This window comes from Macaca nemestrina, chromosome 2 (genome assembly GCF_043159975.1).
Source record: "Macaca nemestrina isolate mMacNem1 chromosome 2, mMacNem.hap1, whole genome shotgun sequence".
NCBI classification, from domain to species: Eukaryota; Metazoa; Chordata; class Mammalia; order Primates; family Cercopithecidae; genus Macaca; species Macaca nemestrina.
The window spans coordinates 91901968-91927011 of record NC_092126.1 but is presented as its reverse complement, the minus strand read 5'-3'; the positions used below and the strand labels follow the sequence as shown (position 1 = coordinate 91927011).

The window sequence follows — 25044 nt, the reverse complement described above, 5'->3', positions numbered from 1 at the left end:
AAAAATTCTTTTTTCTTTGTCGTTATCGGTTTGGGTTAATTCAAAAGCCTTATCTTTGAGCTCCGAAGTTCTTCCTTCTACTTGTTCGAGTCTATTGCTGAGACTTTTCAGTGTGTTTTGCATTTCTCTAAGCATGTCCTTCATTTCCAGAAGTTGTGATTGTTTTTTATTTATGGTATTTCACTGGAAATTTTCCATTCATACCTGTATTATTTTTTGATTTCTTTAAATTGGACTTCACCTTTCTGTGGTGCCTGCTTTTTTTTTTTTTTTTTTTTTTCTCAGTTGCAAGTTTTAATAGAGTGAAAACAGAGCTTCCATACAAAGAGAGGGGACCCAAAGAGGATAGCCGTTGCCAGCTCAAATGCCTGGGCTTATATCCCGATCATTGTCCCTCCTGCTGTGCTCTCAAGCAATAGATGATTGGCTATTTCTTTACCTCCTGTTTTTGCCTAATTAGCATTTTAGTGAGCTGTCTTTACTATCTGATTGGTCGGATGTTGAGCTAAGTTGCAAGCCCCGCGTTTAAAGGTGGAAGCGGTCACCTTCCCAGCTAGCCTTAGGGATTCTTTGTCTGCCTAGGGAATCCAGCTAGTCCTGTCTCTCAACAGGTCAGTCCCCCCTCTCAACAGGAAAATCCAAGAGCTATTGGGGAGGTTGGCTGACGACTGCTCTAACTGCTTCCTGCTGAATTGGGGCATAGTAGGGGTTGTGCAGTTGAGATTTCCTCAGGAGGGGTGCCTTCAATGTCATTAACATTGGAGAGTGGGCTAGCAGGCCGGTCCAGGGGTCCATGGTAGATCTTAGTCATGGACTGCATCTGGGGTTCCATTTGAAGAACTATTTGTAGTTTTACAGCTTTGATTCTGGAAGAGACAAACTTAACAAGGAGGTTAAAGATACAGGGATTAAAATGTATGGCTTGCAGTGCAGGGGATTATTTCTTTGGCACAGTTTACAGGCCCTGACTATCTGCTTGATGGTTTTGAAAAGACCTGGTCTGGTAAATAATGATTTGGCTATCCAATGGGTGTTATCAATGCCTAAGTGAAAGGTTTGGTGAAGGGTTTTAAGTAATTTCCATTGGTTAGCTGCAGGAAAAAGCCTTCTTTGGTGGCTAGACATCCTGAGGGGAGGAAACTATGTCCTCATGAGGTTCTCCATTCTATTTCTTCTTCTGAGTACTGCGACTTGGTTTCCCAGAGTGGATTACCCCATACTAGGGGTCTTTCTATAAGCATTTCTAATGGAGGGTCCTGCCTTGAGGTTCTTTCGGCTTCAATATCCGCTTGGCGGTTCCCTCCTATTTCCCTTTCCTTTCCTTTCTGATGACTCCGGCAGTGTACGACTGCCACCTCTTCAGGTTTCTGTACAGCCAATAATAATCTCCTAATGGCTTCCTGATGTTTGATGGGTGTTCCCTCAGAAGTTAGGAATTCCCTTTCTCTCCATATTGCTGCATGGGCATGGAGGACTAGGTAAGCATACGTAGAGTCTGTATATAGATTTACCCTTTTTCCTTCTCCCAATTCTAGTGCCCGAGTGAGGGCTATTAGTTCTGCCAGCTGAGCAGTAGTTCCTGGAGTGAGGGGATTCTTTCAAGTATTCCATTATCACTGACCACTGCATACCCCGCTTTTCAAAGTCCTTTTTCTACAAAGGAACTTCCATCAGTATGCAAGTTGAGGTCAGGATCAGCCAAGGGAACCTCTAAAAGGTCCCCTTGAGCGGCGTAGGTTTGAGCAATTACTTGTTGACAGTTATGTTCTATCTTTTCTTCGCTGTCTGGAAGAAATGTGGCTGGGTTAAGAGTTGCACAAGCGCACAGTCGCAGCACTGGCCCTTCAAGTAATAGAGCCTGATATTTAAGCAAACGGTTGTCTGACAGCCACAAGTCTCCTTTAGCAGTGAGTATGCTGTTCACATCATGAGATATCCACACAGTAAGATCTCTTCCCTGTATCATTTTAACTACTTCAGATACTAAGACTGCTACTGCTGCCACTACCTGTAAACAATGAGGCCAACCCTTTGCCACTACATCAGTTTCCTTACTCAGGTATGCCACGGGATGCAAGCTGGTCCCTCGGACCTGTGTAAGGACTCCTAGAGCTATTCCTATTTTTTTCTGTGACATATAAAGAAAAGTCTTGCCCTGTTGGCAAGCTTAACACTGGGGCTTGGGTTAGGGACTTCTTTAGGGCCTGGAAAGCCGCTTCTGCTTCAGGTGTCCATATTACTAAATGGATATTGGCTTTGAGTTTCCTTAATTAGTGTATATAATGGTCTGGCTGTTTCGCTGTACCTGGGAATCCATATTCGGCAGAAACCTGTTATGCCAAGGAACCCTCTTAGTTGCTTTAGGGTTTTGGGATGAGGATAAGCCAGTATGGGCTGGATAAATTCCTCACTGAGGAGGCCCTGGTGCCTTTGGATGATTTTAGCCCTAAGTATTTAACCTGCTGTGAGCAGAGCTGAGCCTTTGGTTTGGAAACCTTCTAGCCACAGGTAGCGAAGAAATTTAAGAACGCTTGGGTGGCTTGCTGGCACAAGGTTTCTGAATGGGCGGCGAAAAGTAAATCATCTACATACTGAAGGACAAGAGTGTCCAGGTATGAGGTATGAGAATTGGCTCAAGTCTTGGGCTAATGCCTGGCCAAATAGATGGGGGCTATCCCTGAACCCTTGGGGTAAAACAGTCCAGGTGAGTTGAGATGTTGGGTTTGAAGAATCTTCAGAGGCAAACAAGAATTGAGAGTCAGGATGTAGAGGGATCCAGAAAAAGGCATCCTTAAGGTCTAGGACTGGAAACCACTCTGCTTCCTCTGGTATTTGGGAAAGCAGAGTAGAAGGGTTGGGTACAGCTGGGTATAGAGGGACAACGGCCCCACTGATAATCTTGAGATCTCACACTAGCCTCCACTGTCCATTGGGTTTCTGTACTCCTAAAATTGGAGTATTGCAGGGGCTATTGCTTGGTTTTTACTAGGCTTTGGGCTTTTAGGTCCTTAACAATCTTTTGGAGTCCTTGTTGGGCCTCGGGTCTAAGCGGGTACTGCCTTTGGTAGGAAAAGGAGGCGGAATCCTTTAGTTTAAGTTGAACAGGATGGGCATTCTTTGCTCATCCATATTGTCCTTCTATTGCCCAGACTTTAGGATTAATTCCTTCCTTAAGCAGGGGACAACAAACGGGTGCTCCTTCTCCTATGTTCAGGTGTATAATGGCCCCTGCTTTTGCCAGAATGTCTCTCCCTAACAAGGGAGTGGGGCTTTCAGGCATAATTATAAAAGCACGTGAAAAGAGTAAAGTTCCCCAGTCACAGCTTAGTGGCTGGGAGAAGTATCTAGTGACTGGCTGCCCTAGGACCCCTCGGATAGTGGCAGATCTGGACGACAGTTATCCCGGACAGGAGAGTAAGACTGAGAAGGCCGTGTCAGTGTCCAGGAGACAGTTACCCTCCTGGCCCACAATGGTCAAGCATACCCGGGGCTCTGTGAGGGTGATGGCATGGGCTGGCACTTGCCCCGGGCACCCTCAGTCCTGCTGCTGGATCATCTGGTTAGTGCCTTCTGACTCAGAGGACCTTCATCCCCTGGGGCAGTGGGCCTTCCAGTGATTCCCTTGACATAAGGGGCATGGACGAGGGGGCAGCTTACTTTTACTTGGACAATCTTTTTTAAAGTGTCCTTGTAGACCACACTGGAAGCAGGCCCTCTTAGGCATTCCATTTGCCCAGCTTTTCCCTTTTCCAGAGCCTCTGAAGTCTGCTTGCCTGAGGGCCATGACTAAAGCAGTGGCCTTTTTTTTTTTTTTTTTTTTTTTAATCCCGTTTGTCCCGTACCACCTGCTCCTCCTGATCTCTATTATAAAACACCAAGGTTGCCAAGTTCAGTAGGGTTTCTAAGTTTTGCTCTGGGCCTAAGGCAGACTTACTGAAGTTTTTTTTTTTTGTTTTGTTTTGTTTTGTTTTTTTAATGTCTGCAGCTGACTGAGTGATAAACTTATCCTTTTAGATTAGTTGGCCTTCAATAGAGTCAGGTGACAGGGAGGTATGCTTCCTCAGTGCCTCCCTTAGTCTCTCCAGAAAGGCAGTAGGATTTTCTTCCTTTCCCTGTGTTGTAGTGAACATCACTGAATAATTCATAGGCTTCTTCCTAGTTTTCCTTAGTCCTTGTAACACGCAAGTGATTGCGGCACTGATCTCCATGTTCTGATTTCTGTGTCCCAGTGAGGGTCTACACTGGGAGCTGCCTGCTGGCCTGTGGGGAATCGTCCTCTTTCCTCTGTCGTCATCCTATCATTGACCTGACTGAGATACCAGAGATCGCCAAAGTCTCAGGCTGCAGTTATGACAGCACTTCTCTCATTTGGGGTTAGCGTCTGATTTAGCAGTAACATTATATCTCTCCATGTCAGATCAAAGGATTGTCCTAACCCTTGTAAAACATCACTATAGCCATCAGGTTATCTGAGAATTTTCCTAGGTCTGTTTTAATTTGCTTTAAGTCTGAGAGAGAAAAAGGTACGTGCACTCTGGCTGGGCCGAATTCTCCTCCTTCCACTGCTTGGAGGGGGCATACTTGGGGAATATTGGCGCCTTTGGTTCACTGTTTAGCCCTTTGTCTATCTCCTTTTGGACCGTTTGGGTTGAAGGGGCGTCCTTATTAGCTGGGGAAGGAGTCGGGGTGGGGGGGGACGCTGGGGTAGGGAGGTAAACTCTGAAGGCTTCCTGTAGGGCATAAATCACACTTTTTACATAATTGCGAGTTGTCTCTTAATGAAAAGAAAGTTTGTATGTATGGCACTTCACTCCTTTACCTTTTTTCTACAAAAGAGGTCTAGCTGTAAGATGGTGTTATAATTTATACTTCCCTCAGGAGGCCAGGTTTCTTCCCCTTGAAGAGGATATCATGGCCAGGCGGTATTGCAGAAGAATGTAAGTAGTTTCTTTCTTAGCGTCTGAGGGTCAAATTGGTCCCGGTTCTCCAGAATACATCTTAGGGGCGTTTTTGCCTTGGGGGAACGTTTCCCATCTGAAAAAACAAAGTTGGGATGCCAGCACCCCTAGTCATTTTCCGATGAGTATTAGTCCTAGAGCGTCCTCTGTGGTCCTAATGCTTATTCCTTTCTGGGGTGTGTAACCACCCATGGACCTCTGCTTATCGGATTAGTTATGCTCACCGATATAGCAGTCCTGCACCCCTTTTCCTGCCTTTCTTGACCACGAAGAAAGGGGTCCTGGCTGCTGGATTCTAGTGGTCCTTTACCAGTGTGCCCAACATTGCCTTTGTGCTCAGGGGTGAGTCCTAGAGCTGGGCTGGGTTCCTGAGTATTTCATAACAACCCAGCTGCCCCATCAAGATGCATTCCCATAAACAGTTCTTATGCAAATTCATTTCAGGGAGGGTGTAGGTAACCTTTTAAGTCAGTATTAAGATAGTCTTTTTTTGATTCTGTAAGTACTTTAAGACTTGGCGGAGTGCAAACAGCTGGCATGTTTCAGACCAATTATTAGGCAATTTTTCTAACTCTGCTTCCACAGGAGACTCCCCATCAATTACTGAATACCCATTGTGGTTTTTTCCTGTCACCTGGGAGGAACCATCTATTGTCCTGTCCTAAAGGGAGTTCCTCCTAGGTCTGGTCGGACCTTTGTATGGTAATAAAGATTTAAATCCCCTTTTAGGAAGTCTGCTGGGTTAAGGGAATTATCAGTGGTTGGTGTTAAATTACATTTTTCTAACAGAATAGCCCCACACTTTAAGATTTTTGAGTTAGTAAGCTACCTTTTTGCTTTTTTGACTTAGAATAATTCTGAACTGGTGAGGTGTGCTCACAATGAGGTTTCCTCTAAAAGTTAATTTTCTGCTTTCTTCTGTTAGCAAAGCAGTTGCTGCTACAGATTGAATGCATCCGTGGGTTACTGGGTTAAGGATTTTTGAAAGGAAAGCTACTGTCAGTGGTCTCAGTGTTTTCAGGCTATACCCTTGTTTACACTGACAACAGGGTAGTATTAGAGTATTATAGGGTCACAGAGAAGACTTTCAATTATCAATTATAGGTTTTAAATTTATCCTGGCTTTTAAAGGAATAGGGCACAGTGGTTTTTTTTCCACCACTATTTCTTTCTCTTTCGTCTCTTTGACTCCATCTTTGTCTCTCTCTCTCCTCCGTCTCTCTCTCTGTCCTCCGTCTCTCTCTCCTCTGTCTCTCTCTCTCTCTCCCCTCCATCTCTCTCCTCTGTCTCTCTCTCCTCTGTCTGTCTCTGTCTCTCTCCTCTGTCTGTCTCTTTCTCTCCTCTTAGCCATTGCAAACTTGGGGCCCTGGCAAGGGTGGTGGGGAATGGGTCGCACATAACTGCCCATGTTGAGAGCTGTATACCTAAATTGGGAGGGACATCAGGGATAAGACTCCCTGGGTTTATCATCTGGATACCTAAGGACACAGCCTAGAGCTTCCTTAGATCCCTTTGGAGATACAACTTGCTAGAGGAAATGAAAGTCTGAACCATCAGTACCTGGGAGGCAGGGATCAGAGGAACTAAATTCAGAGGTAAGGAGAATTTTGAGGCTACACTTTCAAGAAAGTTGCGGTCGGGACTCAGGAGGTATGGGTCAGAAGGAAAGGTAGGGGCACATGCATGGGCGACTGTTGAGTAGAGGCTTCTGGCTGCGCCATGATCTCAGCCGGCTAATGCTGGGAGTTTGGGACGACAGCTTTCTGCCTCCAGTCAGCCCCCGGCTTCCCCAAGAAAATTGAAAGTGGAAGCTGGCTCCAGCAGACCAATGTCCCCAACCTAGAAGGGTTGGGGTTTGTTAGAAAGCCCTTCCCCAGATAGCCTCACACCTGAGTCTTAAGTCCGGCGGCCACGATAATCAGTTGTAACTGACTTACAGGTGCCCGGTATTTTCCTCCAATTCTAAGGAAGGATAGGACAGAATAGCAAGCCAAAGTGGTCCAATATTACCGCTTTGGGGGTCCCTTTGTGGTCACCAAAATGTTACCGGGGGGCCCTTGCTCCCAGAGCTCCCAAGATAGTGGCAGACCGCTTCCAAAATGGCAGTGGGCTGCTTCCAAGATGGTGGCAAGCCTCGTGTTCTCTAACCTGGGGTTCTTGGCCTCACGGATTCCAAGGAATGGAATCTTGGGCCATGCAGTAAGTGTTATAGCTCTGTTGGAAGCCGTGGGTCATGGAAGAGAACCGTGGAACCCAGTGACTAGTGTTCAGCTCGATTAGGACAAACCTGGGCACTTAGACGCAGGAACGATGGCAAGCCTTTAGCCCGATCGGGAGTGGCAGTGGGTGCCTCGCTGGATCAGGAGTGCAACAGACACCCTGCTGGATCTGGAGGGATGGAAGTCAGTGGTGGGTGTGCAATGGTGGCAAATAGCAGTGGTGGACGGGGAGTGAAAGCTCAGCGTGAGCCGTAACAAACATGGACCAAAAGAGAGTGCAGTTGCAAGATTTAATAGAGTGAAGACAGAGCTCCCATACAAAGGGAGGGGACCCAAAGAGGGTAGCCCTGTTTTTTTTTTTTTTGGAGATGGAGTCTCGCTTTGTTGCCCAGGCTGGAGTACAGTGGGGCACGATCTTGGCTTACTGCAAGCTCTGCCTCCCAGGTTCATGCCTTTCTTCTGCCTCAGCCTCCCGAGTAGCTGGGACTACAGGTGCCCGCCACCACACGCGGCTAATTTTTTTGTGTTTTTAATAGAGATGGGGTTTCACCGTGTTAACCAGGATGGTCTCGATCTCCTGACCTCGTGATCTGCCCACCTCGGCCTCCCAAAGTGCTAGGATTACCGGCTTGAGCCACTGTGCCCTGCCGCCCTTTTTGTTTTGAGACTGAATGTCGCTCTGGCCCAGGCTGGAGTGCAGTCACATGATCTCAGCTCACTGCAACCTCTGTCTGCTGGACTGAAGCGATTCTCCTGCCTTAGCCTCCCGAGTAGCTGAGACTATAGGCAAGCACCATCACATCCAGCTTTTTTTTTTTTTTTTGTAATTTTAGTAGAGATTGGGTTTCACCATGTTGGCCAGGCTGGTCTTGAACTCCTGACCTCAGGTGATCTGCCTGCCTCGGCCTCCCAAAATGCTGGGATTACAGGCGTGAGCCACTGCGCTCGGCCTGGTGCCTCCTTGATTGGATTAGTAGTTGACCTTCTGAATTATTTTTCTGGCAATTCAGAGATTTCGCCTTGGTTTGGATCCATTGCTGGTGAGCTAGGGTGATCTTTTGGGGGTGTTAACCTTGTTTTGTCATATCACAGGAATTGTTTTTCTGGTTCTTCCTCATTTGGGTAGACTATGTCAGAGGGAAGATCTGGGACTCAAAGACTGCTCTTCAGATTCTTTTGTGCCACAGGGTGCTCCCCTGATGTGGCACTCTCCCCTTTCCCCTAGGGATGGGGCTTACTGAGAGCTGAATTGCAGTAATTTTTATTTTCCTTCTGGATCTAGCCACCTAGTGGATCTGTCAGGCTCTGGGTTGGTACTGGGGAGTGTGTGCAGGGAGTCCTGTGATATGATTCATCTTCATGCCTGTCAGCTGTGGATACCAGCACCTACTCTGGTGGAGGTAGCTGGGGAGTGAAGTGGACTCAGTGTGAGGGTCCTTGGTTGTGTTTTTGTTAAGTGTGCTGGTTTTATGTTGGTTGTCTTCCAGCCAGGAGGTGGCACTTTCAAGAGTGCATCAGCTATGGTAGTATAGCGATAATCACGCAGTGCGTGGGGCCCCAGAACTCCCAAGAGCTTATGTCCTTTGTCTTCCGCTACCAGGGTGGATAGAGAAGACCGTCAGGTGGGGGCAGGGTTAGGCATGTCTGAGCTCAGACTCTCCTTGGGTGGGGCTTGCTGCAGCTGCTGTGGGGGTTAGGGGTGTGAACGGGCCAATGGAGTTATGTTCCCAGGGGGATTATGGCTGCCTCTGCTGTGTCACACAGGTCACCTGGGAATTGGGGGACAGCTGGCTGTTACAGGCCTCACCCAGCTTGCATGCATCCCACAGCCTGAAAGGCTGGTCTGCCTCCCACTGTGCCCCCCTCTGTGGCACTGAGTTCATTTCCAGGCAGCTAGTGGGCAGGGCTGAGAACTTGCCCCAGACCACAAGCCTCCCAGTTGAGAAAGCAAGCAGACTTAGTTCCTCAGCTGTCCCACAGAGCCTGCAGTGGCAATCTGCCTCCTTCAAAGGGTCCGCAGATACCCTTGGCTTTCCTGGTATGTTCCTGCTGTAGTTTTTGGAGCCAAAGTTCATGATGTGGGTCTCCACACACTGCTCTGTCCATCTGAGTGGGCAGTTACTGAGCTACTAGTTAGTCCTGCCTCTTGTCTGCTATTTTCCCTGCAAATTTGCATCCTTTTCTTAGTTGCCATTATTGTTACTATGTTGTGGATGCAATATCTGCTTGAATACTACTGGGGATGCTGCTTTGGAAATAAAATACCTGATACTATCTAACCTTGACCCCTCCGCTAGTACTGGGTACCTCTTCTGCCTTTTCATGGACTGTGTTCCTGTAGTCATGCTCTTCAGCTCCTATATCAGCTGTTCTGCTTTTAGTGACTTCTTCCTGTTATCATACAAACAAGCCTGTAAAACCCATCTTTCAAAGAGTTTTCCATTGATCCCATTTCTCTTTCTAGCTGTATGCCTGATTTCTCTGCTCGCTGTCATAGAACTCTTCTGCATAGTTCCCTGTACTGGGTGTTTCCCTAGTTAAACCACTTCACATGACCTTTTCTCTCTCACTGTTCTACTGAAGTGTTTCTTACTTAGGCCAATTGTGACTTCTGTCTTTGCAAATCCAAGTATCACTTCTCTATCCTGACTTTATCCACAGTAGCTTCTGTCCTGGTGAACCACTCCCTTTTTTGGTTATTGTTGTGTTGAATGATTATGAAATCCTTCAGATATAAGGTACCAAAAATATAATAAACATTTGTATTTGCCATTTAGTTTAAAGAGTAAAAATTATTAATGCAACTGAAGTCCCATATATCCCTTCCCAATTGTATCCCTATCCTATGCCCCTAGATGTAGCCACTATACTGGATTGATATTTATTGTTATCACACATTGTTTTTTATATTTGCTACATAGGTGTTCCCCTATATAAGTATGTAGTGTTGTTTTTTATATTTTGAGACCCTATATTAAAAATTATTCTTACATATCTTCTTTTGCAATTTACTGTTTTTATTCAGTATTTTGTTATGAGACCCATTCATGTTTCCATGCATGGCCCTAGAGTGTTTACTTTCACTGCTGTGTAATGTTCCTCTGTATGAATAATCTACAATTTATTATCCTGTAGGTGGTCACTTAAATTGTTTCCACCTTTTTTGCTGTTACAAACAGTACTTCTAGGAGCATCCTTATGGATGTCTCCTATGTGTGTTTCTGTTTGGTAATACTTAAAAGTAGAGTTCCTGTGTCATAATGTATTTAACTAGACTCTTCTTTTGAGCCACTTTGTTCCAGACTTCTATGACACTGCACTTGTCTGGTTTTTATCTTATTTCGTGGGTCAGGCATTCTCAATCTTATTTTTGGATTCTTCACCACACGATATTGTAGTGTCTTAGAGGTTTGTCCTTTGCTCTCTATCACTGAGTTGTCTCGATAACTTACCTAGTTTCATGGTTTTATTTAATTTTATTTATTATTATTTTTTATTATACTTTAAGTTCTGGGGTACATGTGCACAACGTGCAGTCTTGATACATAGGTATACATGTGCCATATTGGTTTCCTGCACCCATCAACTTGTCATTTACATTAGGTATATCTCCTAATGCTATCCCTCCCCTAGTCCCCCACCCCCTGACAGGCCCCAGTGTGTGATATTCCCCACCCTGTGTCCAAGTGATATCCTTGTTCAGTTCCCACCTATGAGTGAGAATATGCGGTGTTTGGTTTTCTGTCCTTGTGATAGTTTCCTGAGAATGATGGTTTCCAGCTTCATCCATGTCCCTGCAAAGGACATGAACTCATCCTTTTTTATGGCTGCATAGTATTCCATGGTGTATATGTGCCACATTTTCTTAATCTGGTCTATCATTGATGGACATTTGGGTTGGTTCCAAGTGTTTGCTTTTGTGAATATTGCCACAGTAAACATACATGTGCATGTGTCTTTATAGTAGCATGATTTATAATCCTTTGGGTATATACCTAGTAATGGGATTGCTGGGTCAAATGGTATTTCTAGTTCTGGATTCTTAAGGGATTCCACACTGTCTTCCACAATGGTTGAACTAATTTACACTCCCACCAGCAGTGTTAAGTGTTCCTATTTCTCCACATCCTCTCCAGCATCTGTTGTTTCCTGACTTTTTAATGATTGCCATTCTAACTGGTGTGAGATGGTATCTTCATTGTGGTTTTGATTTGCATTTCTCTGATGACCAGTGATGATGAGCACTTTTCCATGTGTCTGTTGGCTACATAGATGTCTTCCTTTGTGAAGTGTCTGTTCATATCCTTTGCCCGCTTTTTGACGGGGTTGTTTGTTTTTTCCTTGTAAATGTGTTTGAGTTCTTTGTGGATTCTGGATATTATCCCTTTGTCAGATGGGTAGATTGCAGAATTTTTCTCCCATTCGGTAGGTTGCCCATTCGCTCTGATGATAGTTTCTTTTGCCTCGCAGAAGCTCTTTAGTTTGATTAGATCCCATTTGTCACTTTTGGCTTTTGTTGCCATTGCTTTTGGTATTTTAGTCATGAAGTCTTTGCCTAGGTTTTCTTCTAGGATTTTTATGGTTTTAGGTCTAACATTTAAGTCTTTAATCCATCTTGAATTAATTTTTGTATAAGGTGTAAGGAAGGGATCCAGTTTCAGCTTTCTACACATATGGCTAGCCAGTTTTCCCAGCACCATTTATTAAATAGGGAATCCTTTCCCCATTTCTTGTTTTTGTCATGTTTGTCAAAGATCAGATGGTTGTAGATGTGTGGTGTTATTTCTGAGGGCTCTGTTCTGTTCCATTGGTCTATATCTCTGTTTTGGTGCTGGTACCATGCTGTTTTGGTTACTGTAGCGTTGTGGTATAGTTTGAAGTCAGGTAGTGTGATGCCTCCAGCTTTGTTCTTTTTGCTTAGGATTGTCTTGGTAATTCAGGCTCTTTTTTGGTTCCATATGAAATTTAAAGTAGTTTTTTCCAATTCTGTGAAGAAAATCATTGGTAGCTTGATGGGGATGGCATTGAATCTGTAAATTACATTGGGCAGTATGGCTATTTTCATGATATTGATTCTTCCTATCCATGAGCATGGTATGTTCTTCCATTTGTTTGTGTCCTCTTTTATTTCCTTGAGCAGTGGTTTGTAGCTTTCCTTGCAGAGGTCCTTCACATTCCTTATAAGTTGGATTCCTAGGTATTTTATTCTCTTTGAAGCAATTGTGAATGGGAGTTCACTCATAATTTGGCTCTCTGTTTTTCTGTTATTGGTGTATAGGAGTGCTTGTGAATTTTGCACATTGATTTTGTATCCTGAGACTTTGCTGAAGTTGCTTATCAGCTTAAGGAGATTTTGGGCTGAGACGATGGGATTTTCGAAATATCCAATCATGTCATCTGCAAACAGGGACAATTTGACTTGCTCTTTTCCTAATTGAGTACCCTTTATTTCTTTCTCTTGCCTAATTGCCCTGGCCAGAACTTCCATCTCTATGTTGAATAGCAGTGGTGAGAGAGGGCATCCTTGTCGTGTGCTGGTTTTCAAAGGGAATGCTTCCAGTTTTTGCCCATTCAGTGTGATATTGGCTGTGGGTTTGTCATAAATAGCTCTTATTATTTTGAGATACGTTCCGTCAATACCTAATTTATTGAGAGTTTTTAGCATGAAGGGCTGTTGAATTTTGTCGAAGGCCTTTTCTGCATCTGTTGATATAATCGTGATTTTTGTCTTTGGTTCTGTTTATGTGATGGATTATGCTTATTGATTTGAGTATGTTGAACCAGCCTTGTATCCCAGGGATGAAGCTGACCTGATTGTGGTGATAAGCTTTTTGATATGCTGCTGTATTTGGTTTGCCAGTATTTTATTGAGAATTTTTGCATCGATGTTTATCAGGGATATTGGTCTAAAGTTCTCTTTTGTGTGTGTGTGTGTGTCTGCCAGGCTTTGGTGTCAGGATGATGTTGGCCTCATAAAATGAGTTAGGGAGGATTCCCTCTTTGTATTGATTGGAATAGTTTCAGAAGGAATGGTACAAGCTCCTCTTTGTACCTCTGGTAGATTTCGGCTGTGAATCTGTCTGGCCCTGGACTTTTTTTGATTGGTAGGCTATTAATTATTGCCTCAATTTCAGAGCCTGTTATTGGTCTATTCAGAGATTCAACTTCTTCCTGGTTTAGTCTTGGGAGGGTATATGTGTTCAGGAATTTATCGATTTCTTCTAGGTTTTCTAGTTTATTTGCTTAGAAATGTTTATAGTATTTTCTGATGGTAGTTTGTATTTCTGTGGGATTGGTGGTGACATCCCCTTTATCATTTTTTACTGCATCTATTTGATTCTTCTCTCTTTTCTTCTTTATTAGTCTTGCTAGCCATCTCTCAATTTTGTTGATCTTTTTTTAAAAAAAGCAGCTCCTGGATTCATTGATTTTTTTTTGTGAAGGGATTTTTGTGTCTCTATCTCTTTCAGTTCTGCTCTAATCTTAGTTATTTCTTGCCTTCTGCTAGCCTTTGCATTTGTTTGCTCTTGCTTCTCTAGTTCTTTTAATTATGATGTTAGGGTGTTGATTTTAGATCTTTCCTGCTTTGTCTTGTGGGCATTTAGTGCTATAAATTTCCCTCTATGCACGGCTTTAAATGTGCCCCAGAGACTCTGGTATGTTGTGTCTTTGTTCTCATTTGTTTCAGAGAACATCTTTATTTCTGCCTTCACTTCGTTATTTACCCAGTAGTCATTCAGGAGCAAGTTGTTCAGTTTCTACATAGTTGTGCAGTTTTGAGTGAGTTTCTTAATCCTGAGTTCTAATTTAATTGCACTGTGGTCTGAGAGACAGTTTGTTTTGATTTCTGTTATTTTACATTTGCTGAGGAATGCTTTACTTCCAGTTATGTGGTCAATTTTAGAATAAGTGCGATGTGGTGCTGAGAAGAATGTATATTCTGTTGATTTGGGGTGGAGAGTTCTGCAGATGTCTATTAGGTCCACTTGGTGCGGAGCTGAGTTCAATTCCTGGATATCCTTGTTAACCTTCTGTCTTGTTAATCTGTAATATTGACAGTGGGATGTTAAAGTCTCCCATTATTATTGTGTGTGAGTCTAAGTCTCTTTGTTGGTCTCTAAGGGCTTGCTTTATAAATCTGGGTGCTTGTGTATTGGGTGCATATATATTTAGGATAGTTAGCTTTTCTCATTGAATTGATCCTTTTACCATTATGTAATGGCCTTCTTTGTCTTTTTTGATCTTTGTTGGTTTAAAGTCTGTTTTATCAGAGACTAGGATTGCAATCCCTGCTTTTTTTTTGCTTTCCATTTGCTTGGTAGATCTTCCTCCATCCCTTTATTTTGAGCCTGTGTCTGTCTTTGCACATGAGATGGGTCTCCTGAATACAGCACACTGACGGATCTTTACCCACTTTGCCAGTCTGTGTCTTTTAATTGGGACATTTAGCCAATTTACATTTAAGGTTAATATTGTCATGTGTGAATTTGATCCTGTCATTATGATGTTTGCTGGTGGTTTTGCCCGTTAATTGATGCAGTTTCTTCATAGCATCGATGGTCTTTACAATTTGACATGTTTTTGCAGTGGCTGATATAGGTTGTTTCTTTCCATGTTTAGTGCTTCCTTCAAGGAGCCCTTGTAAGGCAGGCCTGGTGGTGGCAAAACTCTCTCAGCATTTGCTTGTCTGTAAAGGATTTCATTTCTCTTTCACTTATGAAGCGTAGTTTGGCTGGATATGAAATTCTGGGTTGAAAATTCTTTTCTTTAAGAATGTTGAATATTGGCCTCTACTCTTTTCTGGCTTGTAGGGTTTCTGCCAAGAGGTCCGCTGTTAGTCTGATGGGCTTCCCTTTGTGGGTAACTCGACCTTTCTCTCTGGCTGTCCTTAACACTTTTTCCTTCATTTCAACTTTGGGGAATCTGACAATTACATGTCTTGGGGTTGCTCTTCTCAAGGTGTATCTTTGTGGAGTTCTCTGTGTTTCCTGAATTTGAATGTTGGCCTGCCTTGCTAGGTGGGGGAAGTTCTCCTGGACAATATCCTGCAGAGTGTTTTGCAACTTGGTTCCATTCTCCCCATCACTTTCAAGTACACCAATCAAACGTAGGTTTGGTGTTTTCAATAGTCCCATATTTCTTGGAGGCTTTGTTCGTTTCTTTTTACTCTTTTTTCTCTAACCATGTCTTCTTGCTTTATTTCATTAATTAATTTGATCTTCAATCACTGATGCCCTTTCTTCCACTTGATCGAATCAGCTATTGAAGCCTCTGCATGTGTCACGAAGTACTCATGCCATGGTTTTTAGCTCCATCAGGTCATTTAAGGTCTTCTCTACACTAGTTAGCCATTCATCTAACCTTTATTCAAGGTTTTTAGCTTCCTTGCGATGGGTTTGAACATGCTCCTTTAGCTCAGAGAAGTTTGTTATTACCGACTTTATGAAGTCTACTTCTGTCAGCTCGTCAAAGTCATTCTACTTCCAGCTTTGTTCCATTGCTGGCAAGGAGCTGTGACCCTTTGGAGAAGAGGCACTCTGATTTTTAGAATTTTCAGCTTTTCTGCTTTGGTTTCTCCCCATCTTTTTGGTTTTATCTACCTTTGGTCTTTGATGTTGGTGACCTACAGATGGGGTTTTGGTGTAGATGTCCTTTTTGTTGATGTTGATGCTATTCCTTTCTGTTTGTTGGTTTTCCTTCTAATAGGTCCCTCAGCTGCAGGAGTTTGCTGGAGGTCCACTCCAGACCCTGTTTGCCTGGGTATCACCAGCGGAGGCTGCAGAACAGCAAATACTGCAGAACAGCAAATATTGCTGCCTGATCCTTCCTCTGGAAGCTTCGTCCCAGAGGGGCATCCACCTATATGAGGTGTCTGTCGGCCCTTACTGTGAGGTGTCTCCGAGTTAGGCTACACGGGGGTCAGAGACCTACTTGAGGAGGCAGTCTGTCCATTCTCAGAGCTCAAATGCCATGTTGGGAGAACCACTGCTCTCTTCAGAGCTGTCAGACAGGGACGTTTAACTCTCCCGAAGTTGTCTGCTGCCTTTTTCTCAGCTAAGCCCTGGCCACTGAGGCAGAGTCTAGAGGCAGTAGGCCTTGCTGAGCTACGGTGGGCTTTGCCCAGTTTGAGCTTCCCAGCTGCTTTGTTTACCTACTCAAGCCTCAGTAATGGCGAACGCCCCTTCCCCAACCAGGCTGCTGCCTTGAAGTTTGATCTCAGACTGCTGCACTAGCAATGAGCAAGGCTCTGTGGGCATGGGGCCCACCAAGCCAGGCACGGGAGAGTATCTCCTTGTTTGCCGGTTGCTGAGACCTTCGGAAAAGCACAGTATTCGGGTGGGAGTGTCCCATTTTTCCAGGTACAGTCTGTCACGGCTTCTCTTGGCTAGGAAAGGGAGATCCCCCGACTCCTTGGCTTCCCGGGTGAGGCGACACCTTCAGCTCGCTCTCTGTGGGCTGCACCCACTGTCCAACCAGTCCCAGTGAGATGAACCAGGTACCTCAGTTGGAAATGTGGATATTACCCATCTTCTGCATCAATCACGCTGGGAGCTGCAAACCAGAGCTGTTCCTATTCAGCCATCTTGTATTTTATTTTAGTTTTTGAGACAGGGTCTCACTCTGTCACCCAGCTGGAGTGTAGTGTTGCAGTCATGGCTCACTGCAGCCTCAACGTTCTGGGTTTAACCAATCCTTCCACCTCAGTGCTCCTGGTAGCTGAGACCATAGGTTTGCACCACCATGCCTGGCTTATTTTTTTTTTTTTTTTTAGAGATAGGGTCTTGTCATTTTGCCCAGTTTGGTCTCAAAGTCTTGGACTCAAGTGTTCCTTCTCCCTCAGCCTCCCAAAGTGCTGGGATTATAGGCATGAGCCACTGTCCCTGGCCCTAGTTCCATGGTTTTAAATTCCACCTACATACTAATAACTCCTCAGATTCTATCTGTAACCTGACCTCGTTCGTAAACTCCAGGTTGGTCTCTCTTTGGACATCTGAAAAGGATCTCAGACTTAACACAGCCAAGTGGGTCTCTTGATGCCCAGCGCTTCCCCCCTTTCTCTACATTGCATGGAGCCATCTCATGCTTCAGGTTTTAGTTGACGTGTATCTCCCCAGAGAAGCCTTATCTGCCCACCTCACCCTCTCCCTGTCCATTATCTGTTATATCATCCTGTTTTATTTTTTGCAGAGCAGTTGTTGTCACTCTTTTTTCTTTGGTTGTGTGTGCGTACATACACACACACACACACATATATGTATATATGTATGTATGTATTCTGTTTATGTTCCCTAGAAAAGTTTCTCGAGGGCAGAGACTTTGCCTTTGTTCACTGTTTTATCTCCTTTTCTTAGAATGGTGGCCAGAACATAGAGGGTAGTCAGTAACTATTTAACCCCGTTATCTTCCGCCAGATTTGTAGATTCAAATTCTCAGCTGTTTTTAGAAGATTCCTAAACCTTCTTAGCCTTGACTTCCTTAGTGCTAATGTTGCAGCTTTTGTAGTTCGGCAAGTGGGAGGAAATGGCACACTGGCCTTTTCTCCCCGGTTGCTCGGTGAGCAGGAGGGAGGGTTGCAGTGTAAGGATGCTTTTGGTGCTGTTTCACCAGCTGGAGATCTCTGTGGCTGTTGTGCCCTTTGCCTGGGGCCTCATTCCACCGAGCTCACTCCGCCCACTCAGCCTGGCAGGCTGTGCTTGGCTTGTGCCTTGATCTGGATCTTGTGCCCGCTGAGGGATCTATGCTCAGCCCGTGGCTCCACTGGGTGTGTTGCCAGCAGCTTCTGCATTGGGTGTCGTCATTTAGATGAGGGGAATGTGGGTGGTGCCCGAAAACTCAGAGATGTCAGCAATGACGGAGTCCTAAGGGGTGTTACAACTGTCACCCAGGGAGTCCCAAGATCTGACCTCCCAAGAAATGTTGCAGCTTTCTGTTGTTCCCGCCACCTGCAGCTTGGTGAACAGGGGCATGTTACAGCTCATTTGGTCCCACCACCTGCAGTTCAATGAACGGGTGTGCGTTACAGGTCGGCGTATCCTGGGTTCTTGTCCCACGACCAAGAGGAATAAGAGGAATAAGGTACATGGACACTGGAGAGTGAGTAGGGTGGAGAAGAATTCTGTTGAGCGACAGAAGGAAAGCTCTCAACGGAGAGGGGGCCCAAGAGTGATTAGCCCTCTGTTTAAGAGGGGACCCAAAAGAGGTTTGCCATCTGTGGGGGCTGAGTTTGGGATTTTTATGGGCTCAGAATGGGGGAGTGTGTGCTGATTGGTTCACGAGTGGGCTTGGAAAAAGCACCATTTAATTGCGTAAAAGGCATCGAGGAAGTTCTCACTCTGGTTGTGGACTCTACCTGGAACTGGCAGCTCAGTTTTCAGGCTTTAAACTGTCTTTGGTGTGAAGGTTGGGTTTCACAGGGACCCGTCCCTGTCTGCCTAGGAATTTGTCTGTCTCCAGTTGCTGTCACTAAGCCACACATTGCACTGTCTCTTGGATTCATCGAGATGTCTTTCTGTTGTCTCAATCTCAGTATGTTGACTCTATCTTCTTCCCCAAAGCCTTTTTTCTTCCCCACACCTTTAAAAATTTTTCATAAATATTTCCATCTACCCTGCAGTTCACCTCCCTTCTGCCTTCTTATTCAATATGTTATTACTTGTTCTTACCTTCTTCATAGTTCCTGTGTCTTTCTCCATTATCCAGCCATGATCTTGCTTCAGGCCTATTTTGCAAGCTCTTATCTGTCTCCACTCTGTCTAGGTAATGGTTTTTGGCTCCATAGCTTTAAATACCATCCACATTCTGATCATTCCTGAGAGTCTGTCTTCATCCTGACCACACTCTTGAACTCCAGTTTGGTTGTGGGCTTCTATGATAACACACTATCTGATTTTTGTCTTACATTTTGACTACACATTCTCAATCTTATTTTCTGGATCTTCATTCTCTACTAGACTCTATATTGTAGTGTCCTAGGATTTTGTCCTTGACTCTCCTCTGTGTATCTTCCCAGCTTCCAGCTTGGTCTGCTACCCTGATGCTCATCTTTATCAAATACAATCAAGTCGTGCACTGCTTTGCTTAAAGTTCCTCAGAGGCTCCCTGCTGCCTCTGAAGTCCAAATTCTTTATCGTGGGCAAAGGCATTAAGAATGAGCCCCCTGTGTGTTTCCATTTGTGCCTCTCCTCCAAAGGATCTAGAAGACCGTTATCTCTCCTTGTGGTCCCTCAACACAGAAGGCTGGGCTGTTGCTCATGCTATTTTCTTGGTGCACAGTTTTCTTTTCCCTTACTTCTTACCTCCCCTGTAAACATTTGCTCATTTAAAAAGATGAGTCAGTGGCCCCCTTTTCAGGGAAGTCTTCCTTGATACATTCAGGCTGGAGTAAGCAATTCCTTCTCTGTGTTCTCCTAGCAGTTTATTAGCTTCATTATAATACTTGGTTCATTTATCCAACAGTTATTTATTGCTCGCTTGCTATATTCTGGAAACCATTCTAGGCATTGGGATTAGAATGGTAAACAAGACAGATAAGGTCCTTATTTTCAAGGAGTCTACGTTACAGAGCGGAGGAAAGTGGAAAAAAAAAACAAGTAAACCAACTATTATTTTAGACAGTGATTAGTGGTACTAAGATAAAATAAAACCAGACAGTGTGGTAATATGATGGTGTGTGTGTGGTGTGGGGAGGGGGAATGGTTGTGACACTTGAGAGTGAGTGAGGTCCAGTTTGAGTTGAGACTTGAAAGATTCTAGAAGGAGCCAGCCATACAGAGATCTGCAAGAGGTACATTCTAGGCAAAAGGAACAGTTAAGTACAAAGACCTTGGAGCTAGAGTGAGCTTGGCATATTTAAGGAGCAGATGCAGCCTAGTGAGCCAGGAGCATAATGTGCAGGGGAAAGGAAGGAGTTTTGTCTGACATAAGACCCAAGAGGTAGACGGGGCCAGGTCATGTAGGGCCTTATAGGTAAGATGTGTCAATTTTAAGTATAGCAGGAAGCCATTGGAAGAGTTTTATGTGAGGGAGTGACATGGAACTGATTCATGTCAAGAATTATTACCCTGGTTTATAATGAGCAGAATTCTAGGAGGACAAGATTAACAGCAGAGACCAATTAGGAGTTGTTATCTACTGCAAATGAAAATTGTTGGCACCTTGGATTACCACTGTTACCTACTGCAAACGAAAAATGTTGGTACCTTGGATTACTGTGGTATTTGTAGTATCCATGGAGAGAAGTGGAGTGATGTGGGATGTATTTTGAATGACAAGACTTGCTGATGGGTTGAATGTGTTGGGCTTAGGGAAGGATGGAATCAGGAAAAGGCCCCCTTGACTTTTCTTGAGTAACTTTGTGGATGGTGGTGCCATTTACCTACTGTGGATGACTAGTGGTGGTGGTAATGGTGGTGATGAGAAAGTTCTATGGAGGAGGAATCAAAAGTTATTTTAAGTTGGATATGCCTCTTAAGACATGAAAGTGTGGATGACCAGGAGAAAGTTGGATATATGGTTCTAAAGGTCAAGGATGGAGATTGATATGGGGAGTCACCAACTTACTCATGGTATTTGAAAGCTATATGTCTGGGTAAAATAACCTAGAGTCAGAGAGTAGAAGAGGGCCAAGGGTGGGTTCTTGGACATTGTAGAGTTTAGAGGTCTGATAGAGGAGGAGAGGTGGGGCGGGAAGAAAGACTATAGATGATAGTAGGAGGAATATTTCAAGAAGGAAATGAACTGTATCATGTTACTTTGAGTTCCAGTAAGATGAAGGCACATATGTGAACACTGGATTTGACTCTGGAGTTCACTGTGACCATGGTAAAAGCACCTTTAGGGTATTCAAGTGAGGAGAAGATGGATCTTAGTTCATTACTCTATTTAGCTGCTTACGTATCTGTCTCCTCCTTTATGTGCTAGTCCTTAGTTTATTTCTAAGGCTTAGCATATAAATAGATGGTGAATAAATGTTTGCCTGCAGGTTTTAGTTTTACAATGCAGTTTAAAGAATAATTTATTGTTTTACCCTTATGTAGAATGCTTTCCTAATGTTGGCCCTTGCCACTAGTTTGTGTCAGTTCAAGGAATATAATCATGTGACTAATAACTTAAAATGTGATGAGAAAGGCAAATTCATGTTAGCAGAGATTTTTAGTGCAACTTGAAGCCATCATGCTGTAGTGGAAAAGGGCCATTCTTTGATTTGGAAGGCCTGTCTCAGGCTTTGACTGTGCCATTTAGCCCCTGAGAAGGGAGCTGGGGGCAAGTTCCTTACAGTCTCTGGATCGCAGTTCCTTGGCTGTCATAAATGTACAATATTAACAAATTCCTCTTATAAGATTTTTGTGAGCAGCAAATGAATAAATGCAATTAACATCCTTTGTAAGTAAAAAGATACTCTGTAAGTGCAATTTTTAAAGAATAATTGAATTATCCATTTCATTACTAACTTATAAGTATATTAGATCAGAGTGTCATGAAATTCATATTTAACTGTGGCATATAAATTGCAAGAACTTGGGTGAGGACGCAGGTCACTGGAAAATGTGATACTTTTTTTGTTTGTTTGTTTTTGAGACAGAGTCTAACTTTGTCGCCTAGGCTGGAGTGCAGTGGTGTGATTTTAGCTCACTGCAACCTCCACCTCCCAGGTTCAAATGGTTCTCCTGCCTCAGCCTCCCGAGTAGCTGGGATTACAGGCGTGTGCCACCACGCTCAGCTAATTTTTGTATTTTTAGTAGAGACGGGATTTCACCATGTTAGTCAGGCTGGTCTTGAACTCCTGACCTCAGGTGACCCACCCTTCTCGGCCTCCCAGAGTGCTGGGATTACAGGCATGAGCCGCCGTGCCCAGCCAGTGTGATACTTTTTAAGAAACATATAGGAAATTAATTTCTTTTGCCTTTGTTCTCTTATCTTTCCCAGATAAGTTTAATCATTCTGTTAGAGCCAAAGAGTAGGCTCTTTTACTTCGAGATCTAGCAATCAAATCTAGCTAGTAGTCTTTTTACCCCCAGGATTGTGTATGTATGAAGGAATAAAGTGTAGTTAGTATTACTTGTGTTTTTTTCTTTTTTTTTTTTAAGTGATTAAGTAAATACATTTATTAACTCAGTTTGACACCCTTTCTCATGGTGATTACAGTTTTCTTTTTTTCTGTAGGAGATATCAAGACCCCTAGTAGATGCCTAAAACTGTGATATTTCTGAACCCTTCCATATGCATTTTTTTTTCCTGTACATACATAACCTATGATAAAGTTTAATTTATAAATTGGGCCAGTAAGAGAGTAACAACAATAACTAATTAGAAAAAAGAACAATTATAAAAATATACTGTCATGGAAATTATGTGAATGTGGTCTCTCTCTCAAAATATCTTAATATTTTTGGACCGCAGTTGACCATAGCTAACTGAAATTGCTGAAACTGCAGATAAGGGGGGACTGCTGTACTCATTTTATTTTTATTTCTAGGGTAAAAATCATGGTAAGAAACTCCGAAATTACTATGCAGCAAATAGCTGTCCTCCTCCTGCTAGAATGAGCAATATGGTCGAGCCTGCAGCTACTCCAGTTGTTCCAGTCCCTCCGCAGGTGAGACACATATGTCAGGGTGAAGCAGCATTAGGGTGGAAGCTGTAGTATGCACAAATGATTATGGATGACATTTGTCGTCCATGTGTCCATCAGGGTACAGTTGGGAAAATAATCCTGAAAGATGCTGCTTGGTACTTTTAACTCCTTGAACTACAGTGCTGGATTTAATGCAGGCCATTGTTACATGATTCTTTATACATTTCTTAAAATTCCGGGCTAAATGGGCCGAGCCCGGTGGCTCATTCCTGTAATCCCAGCACTTTGGGAGGCCGAGACGGGCGAATCACAAGGTCAAGAGATCAAGACCATCCTGGCTAATGTGATGAAACCCTGTCTCTATTAAAAATACAGACAATTAGCTGGGCGTGGTGGCGGGCACCTGTAGTCCCAGCTACTCAGGAGGCTGAGGCAGGAGAATGGCGTGAACCCGGGAGGTGGAGCTTGCAGTGAGCCAAGATCGCGCCACTGCACTCCAGCCTGGGCAACGGTGCAAGACTCCATCTCAAAAAAAAAAAAAAAAAAAAAAAATTCTGGGCTAAATGATTCTGAATGTCTAGGCTAACCCCAAAATGAAGAGATTTTCAAACATGTGTTCCTTTATTGCAGTTCATCTCATTTATTTCAGATTTTGTCTTCCAGTTGCAAAATTAGTTTTTTGAGATTGCTTATTACTTACCTCTATGCAGAGAGCCTGTATAAACATGTTTTGGACCTTGCTATTATGAAACAGACTTGAAAACCAAGTTCTTTTGCTCTTTGGAAGATAGAACAGGTGATTTAGGCAAGATATTCCTGTACCTTAATTATCTCTGAAACATCGAGTCTACTTCTTAATCTGTCTGTGAAGTGTTATATATCTGTAAAACAATACAGTGGTCATAAATAATAATAGTTATAATTGAGTACATATCGTGCCAGACACTGTGCTGAGAATGTTTCATACGTTGTTTCATTCAGGGCTGAGACTTCAGTGAGGTGATGGATGCACTAAACTTGGGCATACAATTTAAGAAGGAGCCAAAAAACTCAGTAATCAAGATAGATATTTAATGTAACATTTTAGAAATATAAAACTGATGTAAAATAGTAGTGAACAAAACATTAAAAACTTAAGTATTACTGATTTTCCTTTTGTCCCAGGCTGCAATATGACTTGGCATGGCTCTGTTACTGATTCTGAATGTAAAATTTTGGTATTTTATTAATCATTAATTTTTTTGCATTAAATTTAATTTTTTAAGCCAGGTGTGGTGGCGCATGCCGGTAGTCTCAGCTACTTGGGAGGCTGAGGCACAAGAATCACTTGAACGTGGGGGGTGGAGGTTGCAGTGAGCCAAGATTGTGCCACTTCATTCCAGTCTGGGCGACAGAGCGAGACTGTCTCAAAAAAATAAAAAGAAAATTTAATTTAAAAAATACTCCATTAAAGTATTATTTGTCTTAATTACTGAGTTTTTTTTGATGCTCTATTAAATTCTGAACCCAAGACAAGTGTCTCACTTGCTTCATTTTAGTCCCAGGTCCTGACCTCATTTAATGCTTTCAACAACTTAGAGGTATTGGCCATATTACTCAAATTGGTGTCCATGGTCCGGTAGTATCAGCCTCACTGGAAGTTTATTAGAAGCTTAGAGGAGCTAAGTAACTTTCCATGATGTTACATGTTTTCTAAAGTGGTGGAACAAGAATTTCTTTCTTTTTTTCTTTGTTTTTTTGAGATGAAGTTTTGCTCTTGTTGCCCAGACTGGAGTGCAATGGCGCGATCTTGGCTTACTGCAACCTCCGTCTCCTGGATTCAAGGGATTCTCCTGCCTCAACCTCCCGAGTAGCTGGGATTCCAGGTGCCCACCACCACACCCAGCTAATTTTTGTTATTTTTAGTAGAGGCAGGGTTTCGTCATGTTGGCCAGGCTAGTCTTGAACTCCTGACTTCAGGTGATCCACCTACCTTGGCCTCCCAAGGTGCTCGGACTACAGGCATGAGCTACCGCACCTGGCCCAAGAATTTCTTTTGATCTTAGACCTTTACTCCTAACCAGCTTGTATCATTTTACTTTTCTGAGTGTTAGTTTTTAGTACTTAAAAGTGTGGGTAGCAATTCTGGCTGTTCGGGATTTGTGGGGAAAACGAGATATATAAAAAACCAAATCAGAGAACAAGAAGATACCCAGAGAGATCTTCAAGCTGCATAGTTTTCCTGTCACTGGTTTCTGAAGGCTGCTCTGGAATTGAATAGCTGCCCCCCGCAGTGGGGGCTGTTTTCAGTGGG

The 25044-nt window shown here is 43.6% G+C and overlaps 1 protein-coding gene across 5 annotated transcripts in view; it reads left to right on the top strand.

Moving 5' to 3' along the window:
* Positions 1 to 25044, top strand: part of LOC105489976 (zinc finger matrin-type 3) — a 54686-nt gene that overhangs the window by 18249 nt on the left and 11393 nt on the right. For 4 of the 5 annotated variants that reach the window (XM_011755159.2, XM_011755162.2, XM_011755160.2 and 1 more), the window contains exon 3: positions 22653 to 22772. The exons of the other annotated variant lie outside the window; for it this stretch is intronic. In XM_011755159.2, coding sequence (XP_011753461.1) covers positions 22653 to 22772 — 120 coding nt within the window. The remainder of the gene's footprint in view (positions 1 to 22652; positions 22773 to 25044) is intronic. 5 annotated transcript variants of the gene reach the window in all.